The following is a 20,914-nucleotide window of genomic DNA, read 5'->3' on the forward strand; positions in this document are numbered from 1 at the left end:
TTCATCGTGATACAAACATCACGTGGAAGATAATTTAAAAAACGACTAAGCCTATTGATTCACGATGTAAACGGAAACGTAGAGAGATCTAAGACTTAAAAAACGATTCGATGCTTATCGGAAGTTTCGTAAAAACACTGTATCTGTGTAGGAGAGCGGAACTAAAGACTATTATGCTTCGCGTACCACCTCGAATTCGTTTCCCTGTCCCACTAAGCTCTGTGTCAACGAATTTCGATTATACAACTAAGTATTTTACCGTACAACAGAGACACGAGTTCGAGAAAGCAGTCGACGAGCACGTACGATATCTTACGCTTTTAAATATTCACACACACGTGTAATCCACGCATTCGATACATCGTCATTTACATTCTGAATTCCATTTGTCTTCTCCAAAACGTACGTATGTACGTTCTGACGAAACGTTATCTTTACAATACGCTCGTTCCGCGTTTTGTCAACGACTAACGATGTAATATATTCGTAATTTTCGAACAGGTTGTGTGGTAATTCGCTTTCGTTCTCATTAACGTATTGTTCACTTTCCATGGAACACTTAAGTTTACATCGCTACGACATACAAAAGATAAGGCCGCCACGATAATACACTGACTAGATCAGTTTCATTTTCTCTCTCTCTCTCTCTCTCTCTCTCTCTCTCTCTCTTTCGCGCGCGCACGTTTTCTCTCTTCTTCCCTCTCTTTCGCAAGTGTGTGTGTGGATCATCTCTGTCACACAATTCTTTTATATCAACAAAAATATTCAGGACACGTGTATCTCTGTCAACAAAATATACTATGTGTCTCGTTTCGTATCCTGAGTACTAAATCTACGACGCGCGACGTACGACCGCGGTATCGAGGCGTCGTGCGCTGGGGAAGTATGTATGTATCGTTCGCTCGATCAAAAAGTGTAGTTTAAAAACTCGTATAAGCACAGCATAGGCCCTGACGAATTCTTCTATCTCACCAAACTTGCACGATATATTGTGCACAAGAAAAAGACGGCAGTACTCAAAAACGGCACGCAGACAAATGATCGATACAAAGAAACACAAGAAAGATATAAATCACCTGGCCAACGATACAATGATCCAGCTTAACGTGAAGAGTCTGACACTGAAAGTTTTTCTCAAATTAAAATAGTTTCGTTTATTTTTTATTATTAATATTATTATTTCTTTCTTTAAATATTTGTGTTTATGTAAGAAAATATACCGCCTTCTGTTTGTACATTGCCGTAGTTTTCGGTGCTTATCTCGACATCCTCGTTTAATCGTAAGAGAAACAACGTCAACTTCGATATCGGCGCGAAAAAGTAACGCGTACAAAAAACGAACCAAGTGAAAGGAGACGATTGTTGGGATCGGTAACGCATTGAAGAGCCGTTTTCAAGGTAGAGATGTGAATACAACTGGTAAACTCACGTTTCGATTTCGTTTGATCGTCGAGTAGTAAACGATAAAAAGTCGGTTGTCGTGGATAAGGACGGAGGTGGCTAACTAGGAACTGCGAGGCACTGCGAAAAGGTAAGAACATGAGCAGCGTTTTCTAACTGGCATTCGAGATTGCCGCAGTCTCAAAACCAAACGTGTATTGCTTCTCTCAATCCCTTTGAACCGTTAACTTCTCTCTCATTTTGTTCATCCATTCTCCTCTTTCTCCGCTTCTACTAAATTACGTACGTACCTAGGGAAATAGGTTGGCATTTGGAAAATTCTCGAATAGATCCCAAACTATACAAACTGCAAGAAACGTTTCATTCTCATGCAAAACACTATTGACGTATTCCTCGGCGTGTCTAAAGTGAAAGAATCTTCTCTTTTTTTTTCAATTTTACGGCTATTGCATCCAGTGTAAAGTTCTCCTCTTTCTCTTTTCTTTTTCTTCAAAGTGCACTAACGCTGACGGTGAGAAATGTCTAACGATCGTCGCACGCGGAAGAGGAAACTCGTGCCGACAGCTTCGAACATAGTTGCATGGATCAATAATGTATGTAGATTATCAAAAAACATCACAGTCGGGTTACTAGAATTTTTTTTTTTTTTTTTAAAGAAGCGTCCGCTCGACTCGTACTCGACTGTATTTTCATTGAACTTGTACCACAGATGCTCGAATCCGGTAAATACCGACCTCGTTCTCCATTTTCAAATATTCTAACTTCGATCGCCAAAGTCCAATAAAAATATAATCGATTCCTCGATCCTTTCAGCTCTTCCGTCGCGCGCGACCAGGTTGTTCGACTCCTATTTTCCTCCGGATCTCTCTACTCTTCGCTCCAATATCTTTGTCGCGTCGATATTGCCGTCATTCTTGCCTGTGAAACAGCTCGTCGTGTCGAAACGTTTCTCCGTGTAGGCGCGTCTGCGCGCGTGCGTCTCACGCGGTCCAAAAACATCGGCAGATAACTAAGAAATCCTAAGGAACAAACTCTACGGCGTGCAAGCGACGCGTATCACTTTTTGTCAAACAGAGGCAACTTGCTGCGCACTGCACCCTCGCAGACGACCAACCTCTGTGCGGCTGAGATGCTGCACAGCGGAACAGGACCCTCTAAGCTTGCCTTCAACAACGTTAACCTACTAGAACCGGCATCGTGATCGGCGAGTCGCAAGCTGCCCGCTTGCTTCCTCTCGAAATACTCGACGATCTTGGAGATGGTCTTGCTGGAAGACCCGATGCCGCTTAACCTATCCTCCCAGCAAGAGTCACCACCACCTAAACTCGCTATATCCTCGGACGAGTCGGTGTAGATCGAGCTGGTCCGATGATCGTCCAAGAGAAACAGGCTGCTCGCCGCAGAGCTGCTCAACGTGGAGGTGTGTCGGCGATTCGGCGGCTCTGGGCTGAGATCTTCGCCGACGCAGCTCCAGAAGCCCGACTCGCAGCTACCGCGCCTCCTTGGCTCCCATCCGTCCCGGAAAAGCGGGTGGGTGAACAAGCTGGCAGCGCCCACCTTCGTAGCCACCTGAAAACCGAATTATCGTTTCATCTCTAATTAACTCCGTCGAGACGCGATCTCTTCCGTGGCTAATTATACTTTGATCGCCTAGACTTCTAATTAATACCAACGCTGTGTTATTTAGCTCACCAAGCCATTGTTAAATCGCGAACAAATGTTAACTTTGCTGTCTGTACCTTCCTCTCCCATTTCTTCCTGGCAGTGGGACTGCTCGGTTCCGAATTTGGTTTCTTCCTGTCCAAGATCTTCGCGATACTGTCGTTCTGCGCGGGCTTGAACTTGGCGATAGCATCGGTGACGCTCGGCCTGACGTCCTCCAAAGACGGAAGCTCCAGACAGCTGGAGAACAGGTCGCCGAGAATTTTTTTCACGCCACCCAACGCGTGGAACGGATTCGCCGTCATGGGCCTGTAATGCGGATCCCTCCTGCTAGCCAGTTCCGCCACTCTTCTCACAGAGTGACATCTCGCTTTGTCCGATGGCGTCGCGTTGTCGCAACCCCTCGCGTCTGCCGACTGACTCCGAAGACGAGCGGTCTTGCGTTTCGTCGGCCGTCCCTCTCGAGTGATTTCGTCCATGCTAGACATCAGAGCAGGATCCACCGATTGACGCTTGCCGATGCTGTTCTTCGTTTCCTCCTCATAGTTGCTGATCATTGTGTCCAGGCTGCAGACGATCTCCTGGAAGGTCGGTCTCGACTTTGGCTCGTACTGAAAAACCAGGCCGATGCACGCGACCGTGAAACGTTTGTAGACTAAAAATACAGACGGTGCCGCGAGATTCGACGAAACGGGCGATATCAGAGATTTCCCCAACGCGTGTGAAATAATAACTGTAGGTACATGCAGGTGTATTCTTAAGGGATCTGCAATATGTTAGATGGAACAATTTGCGTGGGAAAGAGTCCATTAACCTCTTGTTTTAATATCCTAATTCAATTATTATTATTTCAAGATAATATACCATTAAGTATACGTATTATAAATCGACTGCAGATTCGGCTAGTTTCATATTTAATACTGTATTGGACTAATCCAAAACAGCCAATCGCTTCCTCCTGTGTTTTATGTGGTTTCATCCGAGATAACTCGAATCAACTCTTTAGGGATAACTAATATCTATCTGATATTGACTATTTGAATTTTTTAGATAATTTTCATAGGTTTAAGTTACATTAATAGTAATAATTAGCTATTTTTTAAATGTTGACAGTAAGCGATCGCATATCGATTTTACTCATATGTAATTATAAAATAACTTCTGATCGAGATGGCACTCCCACAGGAGTCAGTATTGAACTACTGAATGGCTGATGAGACAAGGGGGTTGAAATGAAAAAATTAAACTCGCGTGAGCGACCCTTAAAGTCACGAGAGCGAGAGTGGAAAACCGTGGTGAAGTTGCGTTCTACTCACGGTGCAACAATCGAAGGCAAGCTGCAGGAAGGCTGGCGGCGGATCAGCTGCCGCGCAGATCTCTGCCACGGCCAGGTAATCGAGGCCAAAGTTGTCTGACCGTGGTAGAACGTCCGGATCGGCCGGCACCCGGCCGATCAGCTCGCAGACCACGATGCCAAACGAAAAGATGTCCGATCTGTGATCGTACCACTGACCCTTCAGACACTCCGGTGACATCCAATAGGGGCTACCCACGGTGCTCAGCCTATATCCGGAACTGGGATCGGGGATCTTTGCCGCCAAGCCAAAGTCGCCCACCACGGCCGTCATCTCCGACGTGTTCTCGTCCTTTTTGATCAGTACGTTCTTCGACGTAAGATCGCGATGAAAGAGTCCACGACTGTGGAGATAGGTCATGCCGCGCGCCACGTCTCTCGCCAGATTCATCCTGATCGAATGGGGTAGCGGCGTGTGCCTCGACATGATCAGCTGTTCCAAGCTACCGCCGTTTATGTATTCCGTCAACGCGTGCAACTGTCCCTCGTGTACGCAGACTCCCATAAACCTGCAGCGTATAAATAGAAAGTTTATTAAAAAAAAAAAAAAAAACGTGCGATAAATATATTAATTACTGACAATTACGGTAATCTGTATATTCAGATACTCTGGCCATTCGGCAAGATAATCAGACGAATGAGAAATACAAATGTGATTGATTTGCATCCATTCTTATATTGCACACCATGTGCGTTCATCTTACTGACAATTATATTAGACACGATGGCTAGATTTTCTCCCGAATGATGAATGTTTCAATCGCAGGAATATGCGAATCTTACGATTTATTAGCATAGAAAGTCATTTTTCTATTCTACTTCGTTCTCGAAAGTTGCAATCGTTTTAAAATTCCTTCGGAATAAAGACAACGATATCTCGACTTCAATTTCCACAGAAAAATAAAAATTATCCGAAAGCAGATACTTGGATGATAGAGTGCGCGGGGTAATTTTTCATTTACCCGAGTATTTTCCCGAGTATCTAAACACTCGTGGCAGATTGTGTTCTTATGCACCAGGGGGTTTTATTCAATTATTCTCCATGCCGCGAACATCACGTACAACTGCGTTGTTTCCACGCTGTACAATTATCAACGTTGTTGCTATTATCGTAATTATCGTACGGGAGATTGGTTAGTTGCGAGATGCTTCTCCCTTTTTCCCTCTGTTCTCCATTCGAGGGTCCTCATTACGAGGATAGCTCTCGCGTAATCGAGGGAAGAGCACTCCCTTTAAAGAAATCCACTTTCAGATGCACTTTGAAATCCACCACGTCGCGACTCTATTCTCGCTCGTTCTGACCGCAATTCCAGCATGAACGTTTCGAGCTCTGGTTTTTCGGAGCCGACTTTCGCTACTTCGTTTCTTTTCTCTGTCCTTACGCGAGAGGGCAAGACTTTTGAAGAAACCAAAGGCGGCGAAGTAAATTTTTTTCGCCTCCAGGCAATGAGGTTAATTACCAAGCGAGCCTCTATATCAATCTGCGCACGAAATCGTTTCGCTTGTTGCTTATCTTTTCCTATATAAAGATCGCGACCTTCGCGAGTACGCGTATTCCGCGCGGATCTATGACCCAGATATAAGAGCAACTAGTGACGATTTCGGGTTATCAAGCACTTTGAATCGCTTTGAACGTTCACAGGTGCTCACGAACCTTTGTAGGCAGCTTTTACGAATATATAAATATTTATTAATCCTTTATAACCTATATTCTTTTGTGGGTACAAAAAAATTTATGTAACGAGATACAAAGTAACTCAAGTAACAATGAATTTGTAATTTTGAAAAATTTCATTTTAAATGAAACGATGTACGAAGTAAAAGCTGACAATCGCACGTTGTGGCTAAAAATGAAATACGACTCGGAAAATATTGATATGTCAGCGTGTGACTTCAAAGAGTCACGCAGTTAATGCGATTATCATGATTCTATAGATAGATATTAAATTATATAAAATTTAAAATTGTAAGACACGTAATAAAAGTATGTTTCACACACATCACAAAAATATTTAAACAGCTAATTTATTTTATCAATATCTAGTATTACCATCTTTAATACTTATTACATGCCTAAGATGATTGTCGCGCACTAATATTATGTTACATAAATTTAAAATAAATACCTTGTAACTTTCATACATATTAATTTCAAATTATTTCAACATAACTATATGATAATGTTTCTCGTACAAATAACGTTGAAATATGGACGATATTTTAAACATCGTGATACAAAATACAGAGATAAAAAGTTGCGAGTATCTTTCGACTGGTCTTGCGTTGACGACAATTTTTAAATTTGTTTTTCTATACTTCGTATTCATAATCGTACCAGCTGGTGCACCGTTTACACCCTTGTTAAACTCATTAACATCGTCTATCTAATGCGCACTTCTTCTACGGTTTGTTTACTTTGTCTGGAGCCATAATTTTTAACGAAAAGTAAAACTAAAGAAAAGCAAAGCGGCTAATGTCAAGAATTAACCAGAGATAATCACATTGCACAAATCATTTAATATACATTTGGTTATTCTATTTTAGATCCAGAGCTAGAGTGTCATCATGCGAAAAGATTGAACATTCTTGGTTTTTTCACTAGTTAAAAACACGTATGTGCATGTATTGCTTGTAATATTGTTAGATCCAAGTTCACTTCTTATGAAATTTCGGCAGGATTTATTATACTGCGGATTTTAACATAATTCTTTATTTTCATAAACAGATTTAAAGAAATGGAAGCAACGTAGAAATCTGCTTCAGTGAAATAATCACACGATTTGGCACAGTAATTCTAATTATCAACATGTGAATCTTCTCAATGAACTATATAGTTGAGCTTTTCAAGTTTAGGAGGAATGTGAAATGATTAAGAAGTACTGTTTTGTCACGGTATTCTATTAACACTCAACGTGCTTTGAAGCTTCCTCTTTTATCACGAAATATCGTGAAACATGAGTGGAAAGGTCAGTTCTTCGCTCGAGCCATGGCACCGGAAAATTCGAGTTCGTCAAAAGACGAAGAAGAGCTTTTCCGCATGGAACGGGCTTATTAATTTTAATTGGTCACATCCGGTAAATGTCATTAGATTTCACTATTACACGAGCTACAATATTCTTCAGAATTTTTCTCGTATAGGTGCTTTAATTCGATTGAACATTCAGTGAGCTACGATTATTTTTTGAATGCGCAGACAATCAAATTTTATGTCTATTTATAAGTTCCTTTTTAAGTCATTTTTATTTTCGTAAAACTGCTCCAGATAAAAATTTGGAACGTCCAGGCTTGAAATTGATTTTTACACTTGTTAAACAAGGATAAAGTATTTGCATATAATCTTATCGTCAATAATCGTATGAAAATACCTACTTAATATGCTTAATTGATTAACAAATAAATAAAATAAATACGCAAGGATAATGAATAAAATAAAGTAACTGAAATAAATACAGCAATAATAAATATATTACGTACGAATGACAGCAGGTAACTATACTTGCTAATTGCATAGACAGAAATTGTATTGCAGTTTGAAGTAATTATCTGTTCAAATTGACTTGTTTAAAATGTCGTGGAAAGGGAAAATTTCAGAACGTACGAAAGTAAAATTATCGCCACGTATCTCTGATATATCGATGTAGAACGTGTGAGGTGTACACCTGATTACTCATCAACCGTGAACGCTTCGGTTGCCAACGCAAGGGTTAAGCCAGTGAAAACCTGATGCGATTACGATCACTTTAGAACTTCCTTTTTGCTCGATCCTACGTCATTCCGTGGATTTCATTGGTTTAACAGGAAGAAGATTTAACGATCTTCAAAAAAGATTCAACGATCTATGCACCGTCGACGCGAAGACGAATAATTGCATCGTAGATTTCGTTATTTAACAAGGAACCGACGATAGTAATCGTGATTATGGGAAAAGCGTATTAGTCACGTTCAAGCGATTTTTTTTTTTTTTTTTTTTGCCAAAGATTAAATAACTCCAGCAGATGGTGGCGAGTTGTGTAGGTCGGAGTTGAGGTTCGCCGGGTCGATTCATTACATCGAAATGTCATAAGCTTAACGCGGGTAGGTAAATGTCGCGATAAACACCAATTACCGGACCGATCACCCATCCTATTGACACGACGTTATCTCGCTCGTTCATCTAGAATCCTTGTAATTTATGCGCTCGAACGGTGGATTATCTGCGAACAACGAGAAACTCGCGATCCTTATCGAGATACACTTTGTAGTCCGATAAGAGTACCAGTCGCATTTCTAAACTGCGACTACCATCGAAGTATTGAAACGATCGTGCTGGAATATCATACGTTTCTGACAATTAATTTACTAAATTATGTTTGGGACAAATACTGCTTCTAACTCAAAAAAAAAATGAAACGACTGATTAATTAACAAGTTCTCGACGTTAGATTTTAGCTAGAACGTTTCATTTTATCGCTAACAGCGATAAATTAATTGAACACGCTTAATCCCGAATAACAATTGGCAAGATTAAAATCACAATGATGTAAATTAAAATATCAAGAATTTATCCTTTTTTGTATCACAATTAATTATAATTTTACTCCGATCTGAAGATATAAATATAATGAGTTTAATAATATAAGTATGTACAATATATAAATAATATACGAGTTTAATAATATAATGTAATCATTTTATAGTAATAAATAAAGCAGTAAAGAGAGTTTTCGAAAGACGAGTTAGTGAATTACTATGATTCTTAGCCAGAAAATGATATAAAGAAGAAAAAATAGGGGGATTTAATTTCTAGTTTTAACTAAAGCTCTCGTCAGAACAAGTTGACCGAATGTTATTAAGGCCTATATTTAGTTTATCGCAACGAAGATTGGACAATCAGAACGGTATCTTAATATCTGTGCGATTGCGCGCGCGTGCGAACTATGTCACGATGAATTACCGGTCACTTTGCTTTTATTGCCAATTATTATCACAATATTCTCGACATGACGATGATCGAAACTCAGCACGTGCGACCATCGACGCGATGCAACTCGCACGCACGCACGCAAATCACGTCGCTTCGACAATTTCGTTGATCTCTCACTTCACAGATCTATCAATTATCTTTACGGAACACCGATGTCTACATTCTTCGGTGAAACAATAGAGATAAACGTCGATACGACTAAATATTTCGATAAGATTTCTTATCGAATTCTTACGACGACGAACAATAAATATTATCACATATTTCCTAGTATCAACGTACACAATGCAAGATATTATCTTATAATATGAGCAGGTCGAGCATTGTATCAAGCACGAAGTTTGCTAATAACGATTATTAATTATATTAATTTTATTTTCTGTTGTGGCGTTTAACAATGTAGTACAGTATTTTACAAAACCTAAATCTAAAGTCTAAAATAAAATAAAATAACAGGCACACGCGTTGGGAATAAAAATGCTGGCAATGTAAAATTCACAAATTCGTAAGAGGAATTATTCACTGCGTTCCAAGCTTGATGCTTCGAAGCGGCTCGGCGAAGTTAATTATTCAGGAGCACGTTCCTGGTAGTTGCCGCGGAATATTCAAAGAAAATGCGACCGATCGATCGACGCAAACGCGGCGTTAGCAGGGAAATGTCAGTCCCGTTCTCAACACAAAATCAAACACACGGCGTTCCAAGATTACCGACCGACTTCGTTCAACCATATTCTCTGAAACGAAACCTGTTGCTATGTCCAAACGCGCATCGTTTCGAAAAATACGAAATTTACTCGTGAAAATACGTTCTTATTCCTCGTCGATTTTCTTCACTTTCTTGTTGCTCTGTTTCTTCTCCTCTGTTTCTTCTCTTTCCTCTCAAGCTGGTTCACTCTCGATGGGAAGATGCGTCGCGACGACGACGACGCTCGCGGTTTTCGCAGCCTTCAACGAGAGAAATGCCAGAAATAAGATCCGCTAGCCACGCGGGATAAACACACACAGCCGAATCTGGGCCAAGCCGTTTATATCGTTGGAATGCGTTGTCGCGGCGCGTCTAGTCGCGGGCATCAGGCGGAACAGCGCGGCGGTACGCGCTGCCATTATGTCATAACTCGTAACTCGTAAACCGCGAAACTCTTTTGGCATTAGCTGCCCCGCAGTCATCATCACGATTGCATCAATCATCAGCCATGCGTTTCGAACGAGCGTGCTCTGCCTCTTCTTTCTGCGTGGGAACTCGCTGCTTTGCGACACGAAGCTTCTGCGAAGCGGATGAACGATCTTCGTCGTTTTATCTCCTGATCCGGGACAGTTGATGATTTCAGATCAGAGAACAATTCAGAGAGAATACAGTGAAGAGCATAGCTGTGACAATGACAATGAAAAAAATTTCAAAATTGTCGATTTTGAAAGCGATCCATTGAAATGAAGTATCCACTTTTGACAATTGTGAATTTGTTTGTTTGTTATATCACGCAGCGGGTGAGGAGGCGACTTTTTTTCTCTCGGAAATCATCAAAATTCAAACTTGCATGGAAACGTTGGGAAATATTTTTTGTAACTAGATCCATCATCGTCTTGAAGATTTCTTCTTTTCACAACGACCCCTCGAAAAATTTGATGTACGATTTTATGAAAATTTTATTCAGGAAATATATATATATATAGCCAATGCATCGAAGTCTGAATTTTAAGTTTCATTACTAGGCGATAGAACGGACAGTGCAAAAGGAAAACAAATGCTTGACTCGCTGCTCATAATGATTGATCGCAATTACTTCAAGGGAGAGTAGTTGGAAACTTCGACGAGCAAATAGTGAAACCAGTAGGCCATCGTCGGTATATGCGACTTAAATTGCCAGTTGTCTACTTGCTTCGATGATCAAGATTCAACCATGACGTGCAAGAGTAAAAAAAAAAAAAATTCGTTCGCGTTGAGATTTCTCTCGTTTCAGAGCGTCCGTTCGATCGAGCTCCGTTTCTCGGGACGTTGACACGTTCTTTTCTCCTCAACCACCGATACTCGCCGCCTACGTGTATTTCTCTGTTCGAAAATAAATACCAACCGACCAAAGAGAAAAAAAGAGACGTCGGCTTGATTGCTTCGACCAACGAATATCCCGTTTGCAACCTCCATTTCGGTCAGTTCTATCCAGCTGTGCGTATAGTTTTTCACTTCCACCGCGCGACAACTCGTCCCGTTTTGATTTAAAGCTATCGGCGAAGAAAGCGAACGGACACACGCGTAACCCGTCGCACGTCCCTCGTGTTTATTCGTTAATCGAGTAGTCCAGTACAAGAGGGACCTAGTCTACGTAAGATATTCAATAGAATTAAATTCTACGCAATGAAATTTTCGTAATTAAAATTCATATACATAAAATTAAAATTTATATATATATATATATAAATTCTACTGATGGATGCAGCGACAGAAGTTAGTTACATTAAGTAAAAAGTTATATATTTCTTACAAATGAAGTTGCTGCAAAACTGCTCTCGTAATATTAAAAAAATTTCGTGTTTCTTCTTGGCAATTTCATTAACACTATTTTGATACTGCTTTTAGTTTTACTCGAAGTACGCCACAGTACGCCATAGTACGATTAAGAGGTAAACAACAGATGCCAGAGTAATTTTTAATTAATTTTTAATTGATTCTTAATTTAAAAAATTTCCTTCTCCAACATTTTCCAAAATTCGGCGCGAACCAGCTGATCTTGGTCAACCGAGTCGAACACAGTCAAGTGAGTTTCTCCTACGCAAAAGTGGACCGGACTTTGATTCGACTCACCTGAGTATGTTTGGATGACTGAGCTTGTTCATCAGTTGAACTTCCTTCAACATGTTTGGCCTATTCGCTGGTAGCTGGTTCATCTTCAGGACCATCACCTGACTCGTCACTTTGTGGGTAACCTAGAAACCAGATACACAGATGCTGAGCACAATTTATCGCATTTTCCACGCTGCAGGAATGCTACACATTACATCGAACCCTTGACCGTTTAAGCGTTTTCTGATGTGAGCCTAACGGTTACTCGTCACGTTACGAAACATCGTGTTTATCGTTGATGGAAGTACGTACTCGAAATTAGACGACAGTTAGATCAAGATTGTAAATTTATGATTGCAGCGAATGCGTAGCTCCGACGAATAAAACATCCGAGGATGCGCATATTACGTACATGTGTATGTAAGTGCTTATAAGAATCTATGTACGGAAGATTACAGGGAAGTGATACAACGAATCACATTTTTCATGCTTCACAGAGGAGTAATTTTAAAACTCAATATGTTGCCTCGATGAATTTTATATTATTTCACTATAACTTCTCTCTTTTCTTCTTTCTACGTCGTTTACTAACTACAAAATAAATGTTGATTGCCATGATATCGTTAGTTGTTCAAGAAACTTTGCTGATTTATTAGCTATTACTAAAGAGCTTCAACCTTTACCGATATAACAAGACTTCTTCTCATCTGTGTATTATTAAAATACTTTCTTCTTGTCGTCAAATGTTTATCACTTTCTCACATCCTTCAACATTTGAATATTTCAACATATTTGTCACAAGACGTAGATGACAAAGATGTTAATTATTTATATTATTGATGAAGAAATAAATTAATATTATCGACCTTTCCGGCGTCGTTCTCTCTCTTTTTTTTAATATTACCAGAAATGTAAGACGTTATACGTTTACGTGACAAAAGTTACTTTTCATACTGGATTCCTTATTTTTCAGGCAAGTAAATAATTTTGTTATATTACGTGCATTATCGGACAAGATTAAAAAAAATTTCTTTATGATTAAAGTTCTTAGGTTTTTACATAGAAAAATGTCTAAAGTTAAGGAGAAAAAAGGAAAATGAACGTACAACGGCACGAAAGCGGCTTTGAAAAGTGACTAAAAAGCTGAAACTTTCTACATTCAAATAAATAAAAATATAAAGCACGTTTAAATAAAAATCTTGTTCCATTTAAACGACCTTCTATTAACATTATATAGACCTTAAAATCTATTATTTAAGTAAGGTGTCTAACACTGGACGACAATTTTTTCTATATTACGAATTATTACTCTTTTATTTATGCGAATTATTAATCCTTGTGATAAAATTTAAGCAAAAGCATCGTTCTTACTAAAAATTTATCTTTTTTTAAGTTCGATTTTTATCAAAAATTGTAATAAAAAAAAAAAAAAGAACTTAGAGTACCCGGTGCTGTACGGATCCATCGTAATCGCAGCCTAATCCGAAAACCACTTAAAAGAAGCACAGTCTTCAACAAATAATTTCTCGATCGTATCGCGATAGGTCGCGGTGTCTTGGAATGCTTCACATTGCGTAAAGATAATTTTAGAAAGCCGAGTGTCCAACTGGAAGAAGTGAGAACCGAGGGTAAGTATACGAATCGTCCAATAAGACGAACCAACTCGTAACTCGTTCGGCCGAGTTAATTAATAGCTCGGCTAATTAATAGCTCTGTTAACAGAAGTATTATTATTCGCGAATATTTCGATGCTCGCAGCGAGAGACTTTCTTGTATCTATGTAGATCGCTGCGAGTGTTTCTACCACGGGCAAGAAAATTATCTCGACGCGTATTACACCGCAATTAAGCGTTCCCGCGTACGACGACGCGATACCGAGGCCCGGTGTTCGCCGTTCCAAATCGTACGACGATATCTGTGCACACGTTTTCACAGCTCGAGAAGCGCGTGAAAGAACGCCTTCTCACGGGGCAGAGATCTCGCTACGTGACGCGTAGACTAGGGACGTGGAATGATCGTACAACAGCTTAAACAAGTACAAGAGAATCGTAGACGTAGTACACAGGTACATTGTGAATCGTGTTCGAGGATGCTTTGAGCGTTGGTTATTTATTTATACAGAGTGTCCCATATGAAGCTAATGTAATTTTTGCTTAAACTATTCACTATAGAGAAAAAAATATTTCAAATTAAACCCCTCGGAGCAACACAAGTTTTATTTGAAACTTTATTTTCCTCTATATCGAACAGTTTAAGAGAAAATTGCACGGGACATCCTATATTTATTCGTTCAATTGTTTATTCATTCACTCGTATACACGAATCTCGTTTATACGAGACGCTACGCTCGTCGACATTTATAGTGTATCAACCTAACAGAATAGAGGATAGCGAGTGACAGTTGCGAAATATGTTTAGTTTTAAAATTTGTATGTCTTATTTTCAATTCACTATATATATCTTCGATATTTGAATCCGAGTGAAAGTAGTAAATAGTATTTTCTCATGATTTAAACATTTAATGAAATAGTATTTCATTTAAGCATTAAATGCAATAGTATTTCCAAATAGTACTTATTTTTGCAAATATTTCAATGTTTACTGTTTTATATCGAATTATTTAAAATTTTCCCCAGCTCTGGAAACGATTAAATCGTTCGATCAAAATTAAACGAGTGGTCGGACAATTGGAAGTCGTTTGAGCTTGACCGATACTGCACTTGCACAGCCGATTTTGAACAACTTTCACAAGTTTAATTCAATTTGTTCTATCAAGAATCGTCGAATGTATACGACGACGAAAGCAACGAGTGGCGCCAAATCGTAGTGAGACAACCGTAGTGACACGTTGTTCGTTGTTTTTGTTCGTGGCGCTACAGAGGATCATGGCCGCGCGAGAATTCGTAAAAGTGCGAGGAGGCGACGAGGCGGAGAGGCGCCCGTTAGTCAGAGTCGCTCGAAGAGCAAATTAAGAGCGGAAACAGGGCGATTTCGTGCACGCGAATCCGTGGCCCCGCGTCGCGCGCGTTCCGCTTCTCGAGCCGATTCGAAGATTTGAGGCTTCCACGGTGACGCCGTTCTTGTAATAACGTTTCTCTATAGCCTCCTCAGGGTCGTTTCGACTACCTCTCACCGTTGCCGGTATCTGCAGTGAAAGAGAGATCGACTCATCCTCCCCTTTCTCACTCTCGTTCTCCGGAGAGAGTTTTCCTGAAATTTAGACGCTGTTGTGCATATCTCGCGCTTCAGATCTCGATTTCATTCTAATTAACGAGGCGCTGGTTTTTGTGCGTTGTATTTACATACAATGAAGAGCATAACTGTACGAATGACAATGAAGAATTTTCGAGAATTTAAACTGATATAATTTTGTAAAAAAAAAATATATATATATATATATATATACATATAAAGTATTGTATGTTAATAATGTAATATAACTCAATATGATATACACGTGGTATAAATATATAAATTTATATATGCAAATGTTTCCCAGTACATTTCATATTTATTTTAAAGTATATATCTCAAGTTTAATAAATAGTTATAGTTGTATATTTGTATAATAATACATTTGTTCATGTATTAATATTTTTTTTCATACAGTAATTATATCCATAACTGGATTCTTCTAAATTTATGTATTTATTTATTTACTAACAGACGAGATGAACTCGTTGGTAGACACTGCAACATGCAAGTACTCATTGGGAAATAAATCACAGCGTTAGTGAACGGTGGCAGAGACCGATGGTTCAAAAATGGATGGAAACGGGCCATGGAAACTCAACGAGAAATTCGATCAAGGAAAAACGAAGACGGGCAGCAGGGCGCGAGGTGGAAATTCCGCAGGATAAAAAGTCGAGAATATCTAAAGGGAATCTGGCTAGGATTCCTTGGCAGTGGCTGGCTTAGTTGGGTCGCGGCCAAACGATGACGAATACCCGCGAACCCGCCGGGTAAACACACCGCTCGCAAATCGAGCGTTTCGCGAACGAAAGAAAAGAACGAACGAAGAGCGCAAAGCCGACGAGAAATCGCTCCCCTCGAACTGACACTCCACCACTCATGGAAAAAACGAGCTTTCTCGAACAACCTCCCTGAAAGTCTCGAGAGTCGACGCAGAATCGATCACCCCAGCAGGATAATAAACCTAATTTTCAACCTTGCTAACAATTCTCGATTTATCTTTAAGAAAGATAAGACAACTGTCAAAAGAATACAGGATTTTAACGCATATTCCATATTTCGAAAAATTCATTTCACTCATTTTACAATGGATTCGTCTGGACTCGACATCCATCGTCCGATGATTAATCGACGAATTGGTTTTAGAATTTCTATCCTATTTTTTGTCCTATTTGGAATTCAGATTTTCTCCCTCCGTTTTTTTTTAAATATTTTTTTGTTAGTTTTATTTTCTAACATTTTCTGTACAAATTACATACACGCGCAAGTAATTACTGCATTGCTGGTCAATATAAAAATTGAAACTGGTTTCGTGCTTTTCCTCGCCATGCTTCGTATCTCGAGCCCTACAGTTCAGTAATTTCACCGTTTTGACCTATGAATAAATTAGAGTTAGAGCACGTAAGCAGATTGCTGATTTCGTTTCGTTGTCGTTTAATTATGTCTATCCTGGCTGATAGACGAAAATCAAAAGAAGAGTAATCGTAATTTGAACTTGGAACGCACTTCGAGAGATGTACGATGTTATTTCGTCGCGGTGATAAATAAATTTCAACTCTGACTCAGATGCTTAACGCCTTGACGTTAAGACTTTCCACTTGACGACTTCTCCGTCCACCCTATAAATATCTTATTTCGAGCTTTTTCCTCTTACCCGTACGTCGAAATTATTATATAAACTACGCGCGTCAGGTGTAGTGTCGTCCACGGTAAAAGAGATAATATCCGAATGCCCGCGGAATCGTCGCCGTCATTTTGCCAACGGGACGAAACTATGCCAAGCGGTTTTCACCCGGCGCGATGGTCGAGAGCAAAGTGTTTCGAGCGTTTCAGAAACTGGCTTTCAAAGCTTCGCGAAAGTCGCCGCTGAGAAATGCCAAATAATTAGCTGGCCTGGTTCGTTTAAATAATTCTCGCTCGTACGCGCGCCACACACGTCCTTACGTGTTCTCCACGCACTCCACTTCTTCCATTGTTATAGCGGACGTGCGGAGAAAGCACGCGATGATTATTGTACCGAGAGTGATTAATGACTCCCGGGCCACCACCAACGCGCAAACATTGCAAACGCTCGACTTCTTTTTTCCACGAGTCCGAGGCCCCTATTCTTCGCTCGTCCGCGCCGTTCTTTTTTTCTTTTACTTTTTTTTTTTCCCCGCATCGATCCAGAGAGAAGCGGGACAGTTCGTCGATCAAGTCTCTTATTGACCTATTTTCTGTCGGCCAACTTTTGCCGGGCATCGATTATCCATCGCTGTTACGAATTATGATCGCAAGATTAATTCGCTCGCGGAGGATCCGTAATTCAGCGTGACGTGACCTTGCACTTGCCAATAAATTTATTTGTTGATGTGCGTATGATATTTACTGATATAGAAGATATTTCTTGATTTATCTACTTGTTGTTGAGGGACAAATAGTTTATGTAACAAGATTTCATTCCACTCTATTCCATCATCTGTTACTAGTTCACGTTCAGGTGAATGACACACAACAAGTAAAATTTCGCTCAAATAATTAGAGAATTCATGTAAATGGATGGATTCTACTGCAAAAGAGACCGTATTGTAGGAGAAGAGGGGGAAAGTCATTAGTTATTATAGATGAATAAGTTAACCCTCAATACATATCCATATATGTAAAGTATCAAAATATTACCGTAATAATTATTAATTCCCAGATATTTAATTGAAGAAAATAGCACAAATTTCAAGATAACAGAGAATTTCAAAGACAGTAATGATCATCAAATAGATTCCACATCGGTGGAAAAATTTCAAAAACAGTAATGATGAAGACCAAATAGATGAATTTGTGTAATTATTCGAGTTGTACGGTTAAAAATATCCACAGGTCGTATGCAAACGACGGAGTATGTAACGTGAAGAGAAAATGCACAGATTTCACGGCCTCTCGTGGAGTTCGGTGAACCTCGCGTCGAGGAAAAAGGGAGTGCAAAGATTAAAAGTGACGGGTAGAGCGCGTCGAAGATTTCGAGGATTCAAAGGCTTCCGGGAAAAGGCACCCCTGAAAGGCCTCTATTGCTACAGAACTTCCATTAACGTCCAAGGCTTTGTCGTAGAGGAAGTATGTAAGTACCGATCTCTCTACGGACTTTTACTGGAGATCGTCATCTTCCAAGCTGACTTCAACACGAAAATTCATCCAATGCAAATTGAATGCAATGATTTTTCATTGATATATATATATTGTCAATCGGTATCAGTCGTTTCTCATTCATACATTTTCTTTTCAATTTACAGGTAAAACAAACATTAGTTATTAGTAATTTGTTACATTGTGTTAGACGTGAAGCGTACGATTTTTATTTGTTAATCTTCAATTTAAAGAATTTAAATTGCAATTTATTTGGGAATGGTGAGGGTGGTCGGTCTTATGGTTATATCGTTAGGTGTTGTCACTTACTGACTATTTCACGTGATCGGTAAGGTAAGGCTATGACTATTAGCAAGATCGTCAGTCTTGTAAAATAATTTTGGCAATTACTTTATGTACCTAATGACACTGCGTCCCTCACATTACATTTTAATGGTCCTGGATGTAGGACCAAGGGCAGAGGAACGCATCCCCTTCTTCTTTCTATAATTCGTATCATAAGCGTCAACGTTTCATGCAATTATTCTTCTGTTAATTATTCGAGTTGTGCAGTCGACAATTTAGTTATTATATCATAATAATTATATCATAGCGATCATGACTAATCTCTTCTAGCAATTGAAAGTTTCGTCACTAAACGGGGTATTTACAAAGCGCAAGACGATCTTAATAAAAAGTGATTAGCTTCCGAGCCCTTCGTAATACGCAAGTTTAACGACTTATCGTCGGTGAATTGCCACCGTTCAATGACACGGCGGCCGGATCGCAAATTTACCGAGCAATTATGGACGTCGCAGCAATTAAAGAGCAAACACGATCTTTAATAGTCATTATTACCCAACGGGGCGGCTCGTAAAGAGAGAGACTGACACAGGTCAACTGTATCTATTTGTAACCGAGCTGTTGTAAGCGAGCAACGTTTTAATCGCGCGAATTATCAGGTTAATCAACGATAATTAACACGTGAACGCGCGAACGTTCAACAATCACGGCCATTCCAGGAGAATTAGCCTCGACGATGATTTCTTGCAACATCAGAAGGAGAAGAGGAGACGACCGAGCCTCGTCGCTCGTTCATCATTTTCTCTCCGATGCGCGAGAGGCTCTTTCGATTGATCGTACGAACAGACAACGATTCGTCAACTTTCGCGCGCGACGTGCGTCGAACAACACGAAACGGGGGAAATCGCTAACCGGCGAGCGTTCATCCGCAGGGGGAAACCTCCGACATAATTAAAATCCAGCATGCACCAATTAAAACGAGTCGAGAAGGGATTCGGAAAGTTCACAGTTTACGCAGCGACGCGTGAGACGAAGTTTCAGCGAACGTCACAGAAACGGCAACCAGCAGGGTTGCACTTACGCGAGCTCGTCCGCTTAACGAGAAGCTCACTGCGCGCCGAGACTGCTATTTCTGCCTCGCTTTATTTTCATATCGCGGCGAAAACACTTTTGATTATTTTCTAGAAAGAAAAGAAGAAGAAAAAGAAACGCTTTCTTTCGTTTCCCGGCGCGTGAATTCGCGAATGTAACGTTACGCTCGTCGAAAGAGTTTTGAAATTCGACCGGAATCCTGTTGTAAAACAGATCGAAAAAGTTACGTAGCGTTTGATTTTCTCTTTCTTCTTGAACACGATGTGAATCGATGATGCAACTACGATGCAATTAGGTAGTGATGATGAATGGACGCGTTATACGATGCCGGGGAACTTGTCGAGCTTTTGACCGTTTTTTAGCGAACGATATGATTCTCAAGTAGACGATCCATTAATTATTCTCAGCGATGCGATTCACACGTGTATGTGAATATAATGCGAATAAAATGGAACTAAGAGTTTGGAAATATTCCGTACACTTTTCCATTCAATTTTGCCAAGTAAGCAGACGCTCGCAGTTAGCTACACGTCAGAATTAACCCTTATATAGACAACCAAATGCCAAAATCAATAAGTGCACGAGAGCACCAGAAAATAAAAGTACACATGCAAAATTATTTAATTAACTCTTGGACTACATTAATCCAATTTACAGTATTCACTTCTTAACTCGGTTGCCTCTGTTTAACTCAGCTCACTGGTTTTCTGATCTACGTCTGCCAATTATTAATTTGTTTACTTTTGATCGTAATCTTTGTTCTGAACTTCCTCGTGTCGAGTTTTATCTCGTCTATAAAGAAATAAAATTTTGTGAGCAAGACTGTGATCGCACGCTTGAACCAGAAATTCTGATTATTGCGACGAATTTGTCTTCTAAATACTAAATTTCCAAAAATTACTCAGTTACATTATGAATATAAATATCTAATATAATGTACCCAATAATTATATTATTAGTCATTTACTGAGCACGTATGAAAATTTTCGAGATGTCCACAAAAGAGTCCAATTAAGAACGAATCGCGGATTGGCCACGTTAGGATTAAACTGAATGAACAAAAGCGTTCGGAAAT

General features: G+C 39.8%; 1 protein-coding gene across 3 annotated transcripts in view; it reads right to left on the reverse strand.

Annotated features, from left to right (window-relative positions):
- Positions 1-1,834: 1,834 nt before the first annotated feature.
- Positions 1,835-20,914, reverse strand: part of LOC122531591 — a 37,039-nt gene continuing 17,959 nt past the window's right edge. For all 3 annotated transcript variants that reach the window (XM_043659633.1, XM_043659631.1, XM_043659632.1), the window contains 4 exons: positions 12,178-12,299; positions 4,380-4,926; positions 3,141-3,674; positions 1,835-2,970 (listed from right to left, as the gene is read on the reverse strand). In XM_043659633.1, coding sequence (XP_043515568.1) covers positions 2,458-2,970; positions 3,141-3,674; positions 4,380-4,926; positions 12,178-12,299 — 1,716 coding nt within the window. In that variant the 3' untranslated portion in view covers positions 1,835-2,457. The remainder of the gene's footprint in view (positions 2,971-3,140; positions 3,675-4,379; positions 4,927-12,177; positions 12,300-20,914) is intronic.

Source organism: Frieseomelitta varia, unplaced genomic scaffold (genome assembly GCF_011392965.1).
Source record: "Frieseomelitta varia isolate USP_RPSP 00005682 unplaced genomic scaffold, Fvar_1.2 scaffold_405, whole genome shotgun sequence".
Classification (NCBI taxonomy): Eukaryota; Metazoa; Arthropoda; class Insecta; order Hymenoptera; family Apidae; genus Frieseomelitta; species Frieseomelitta varia.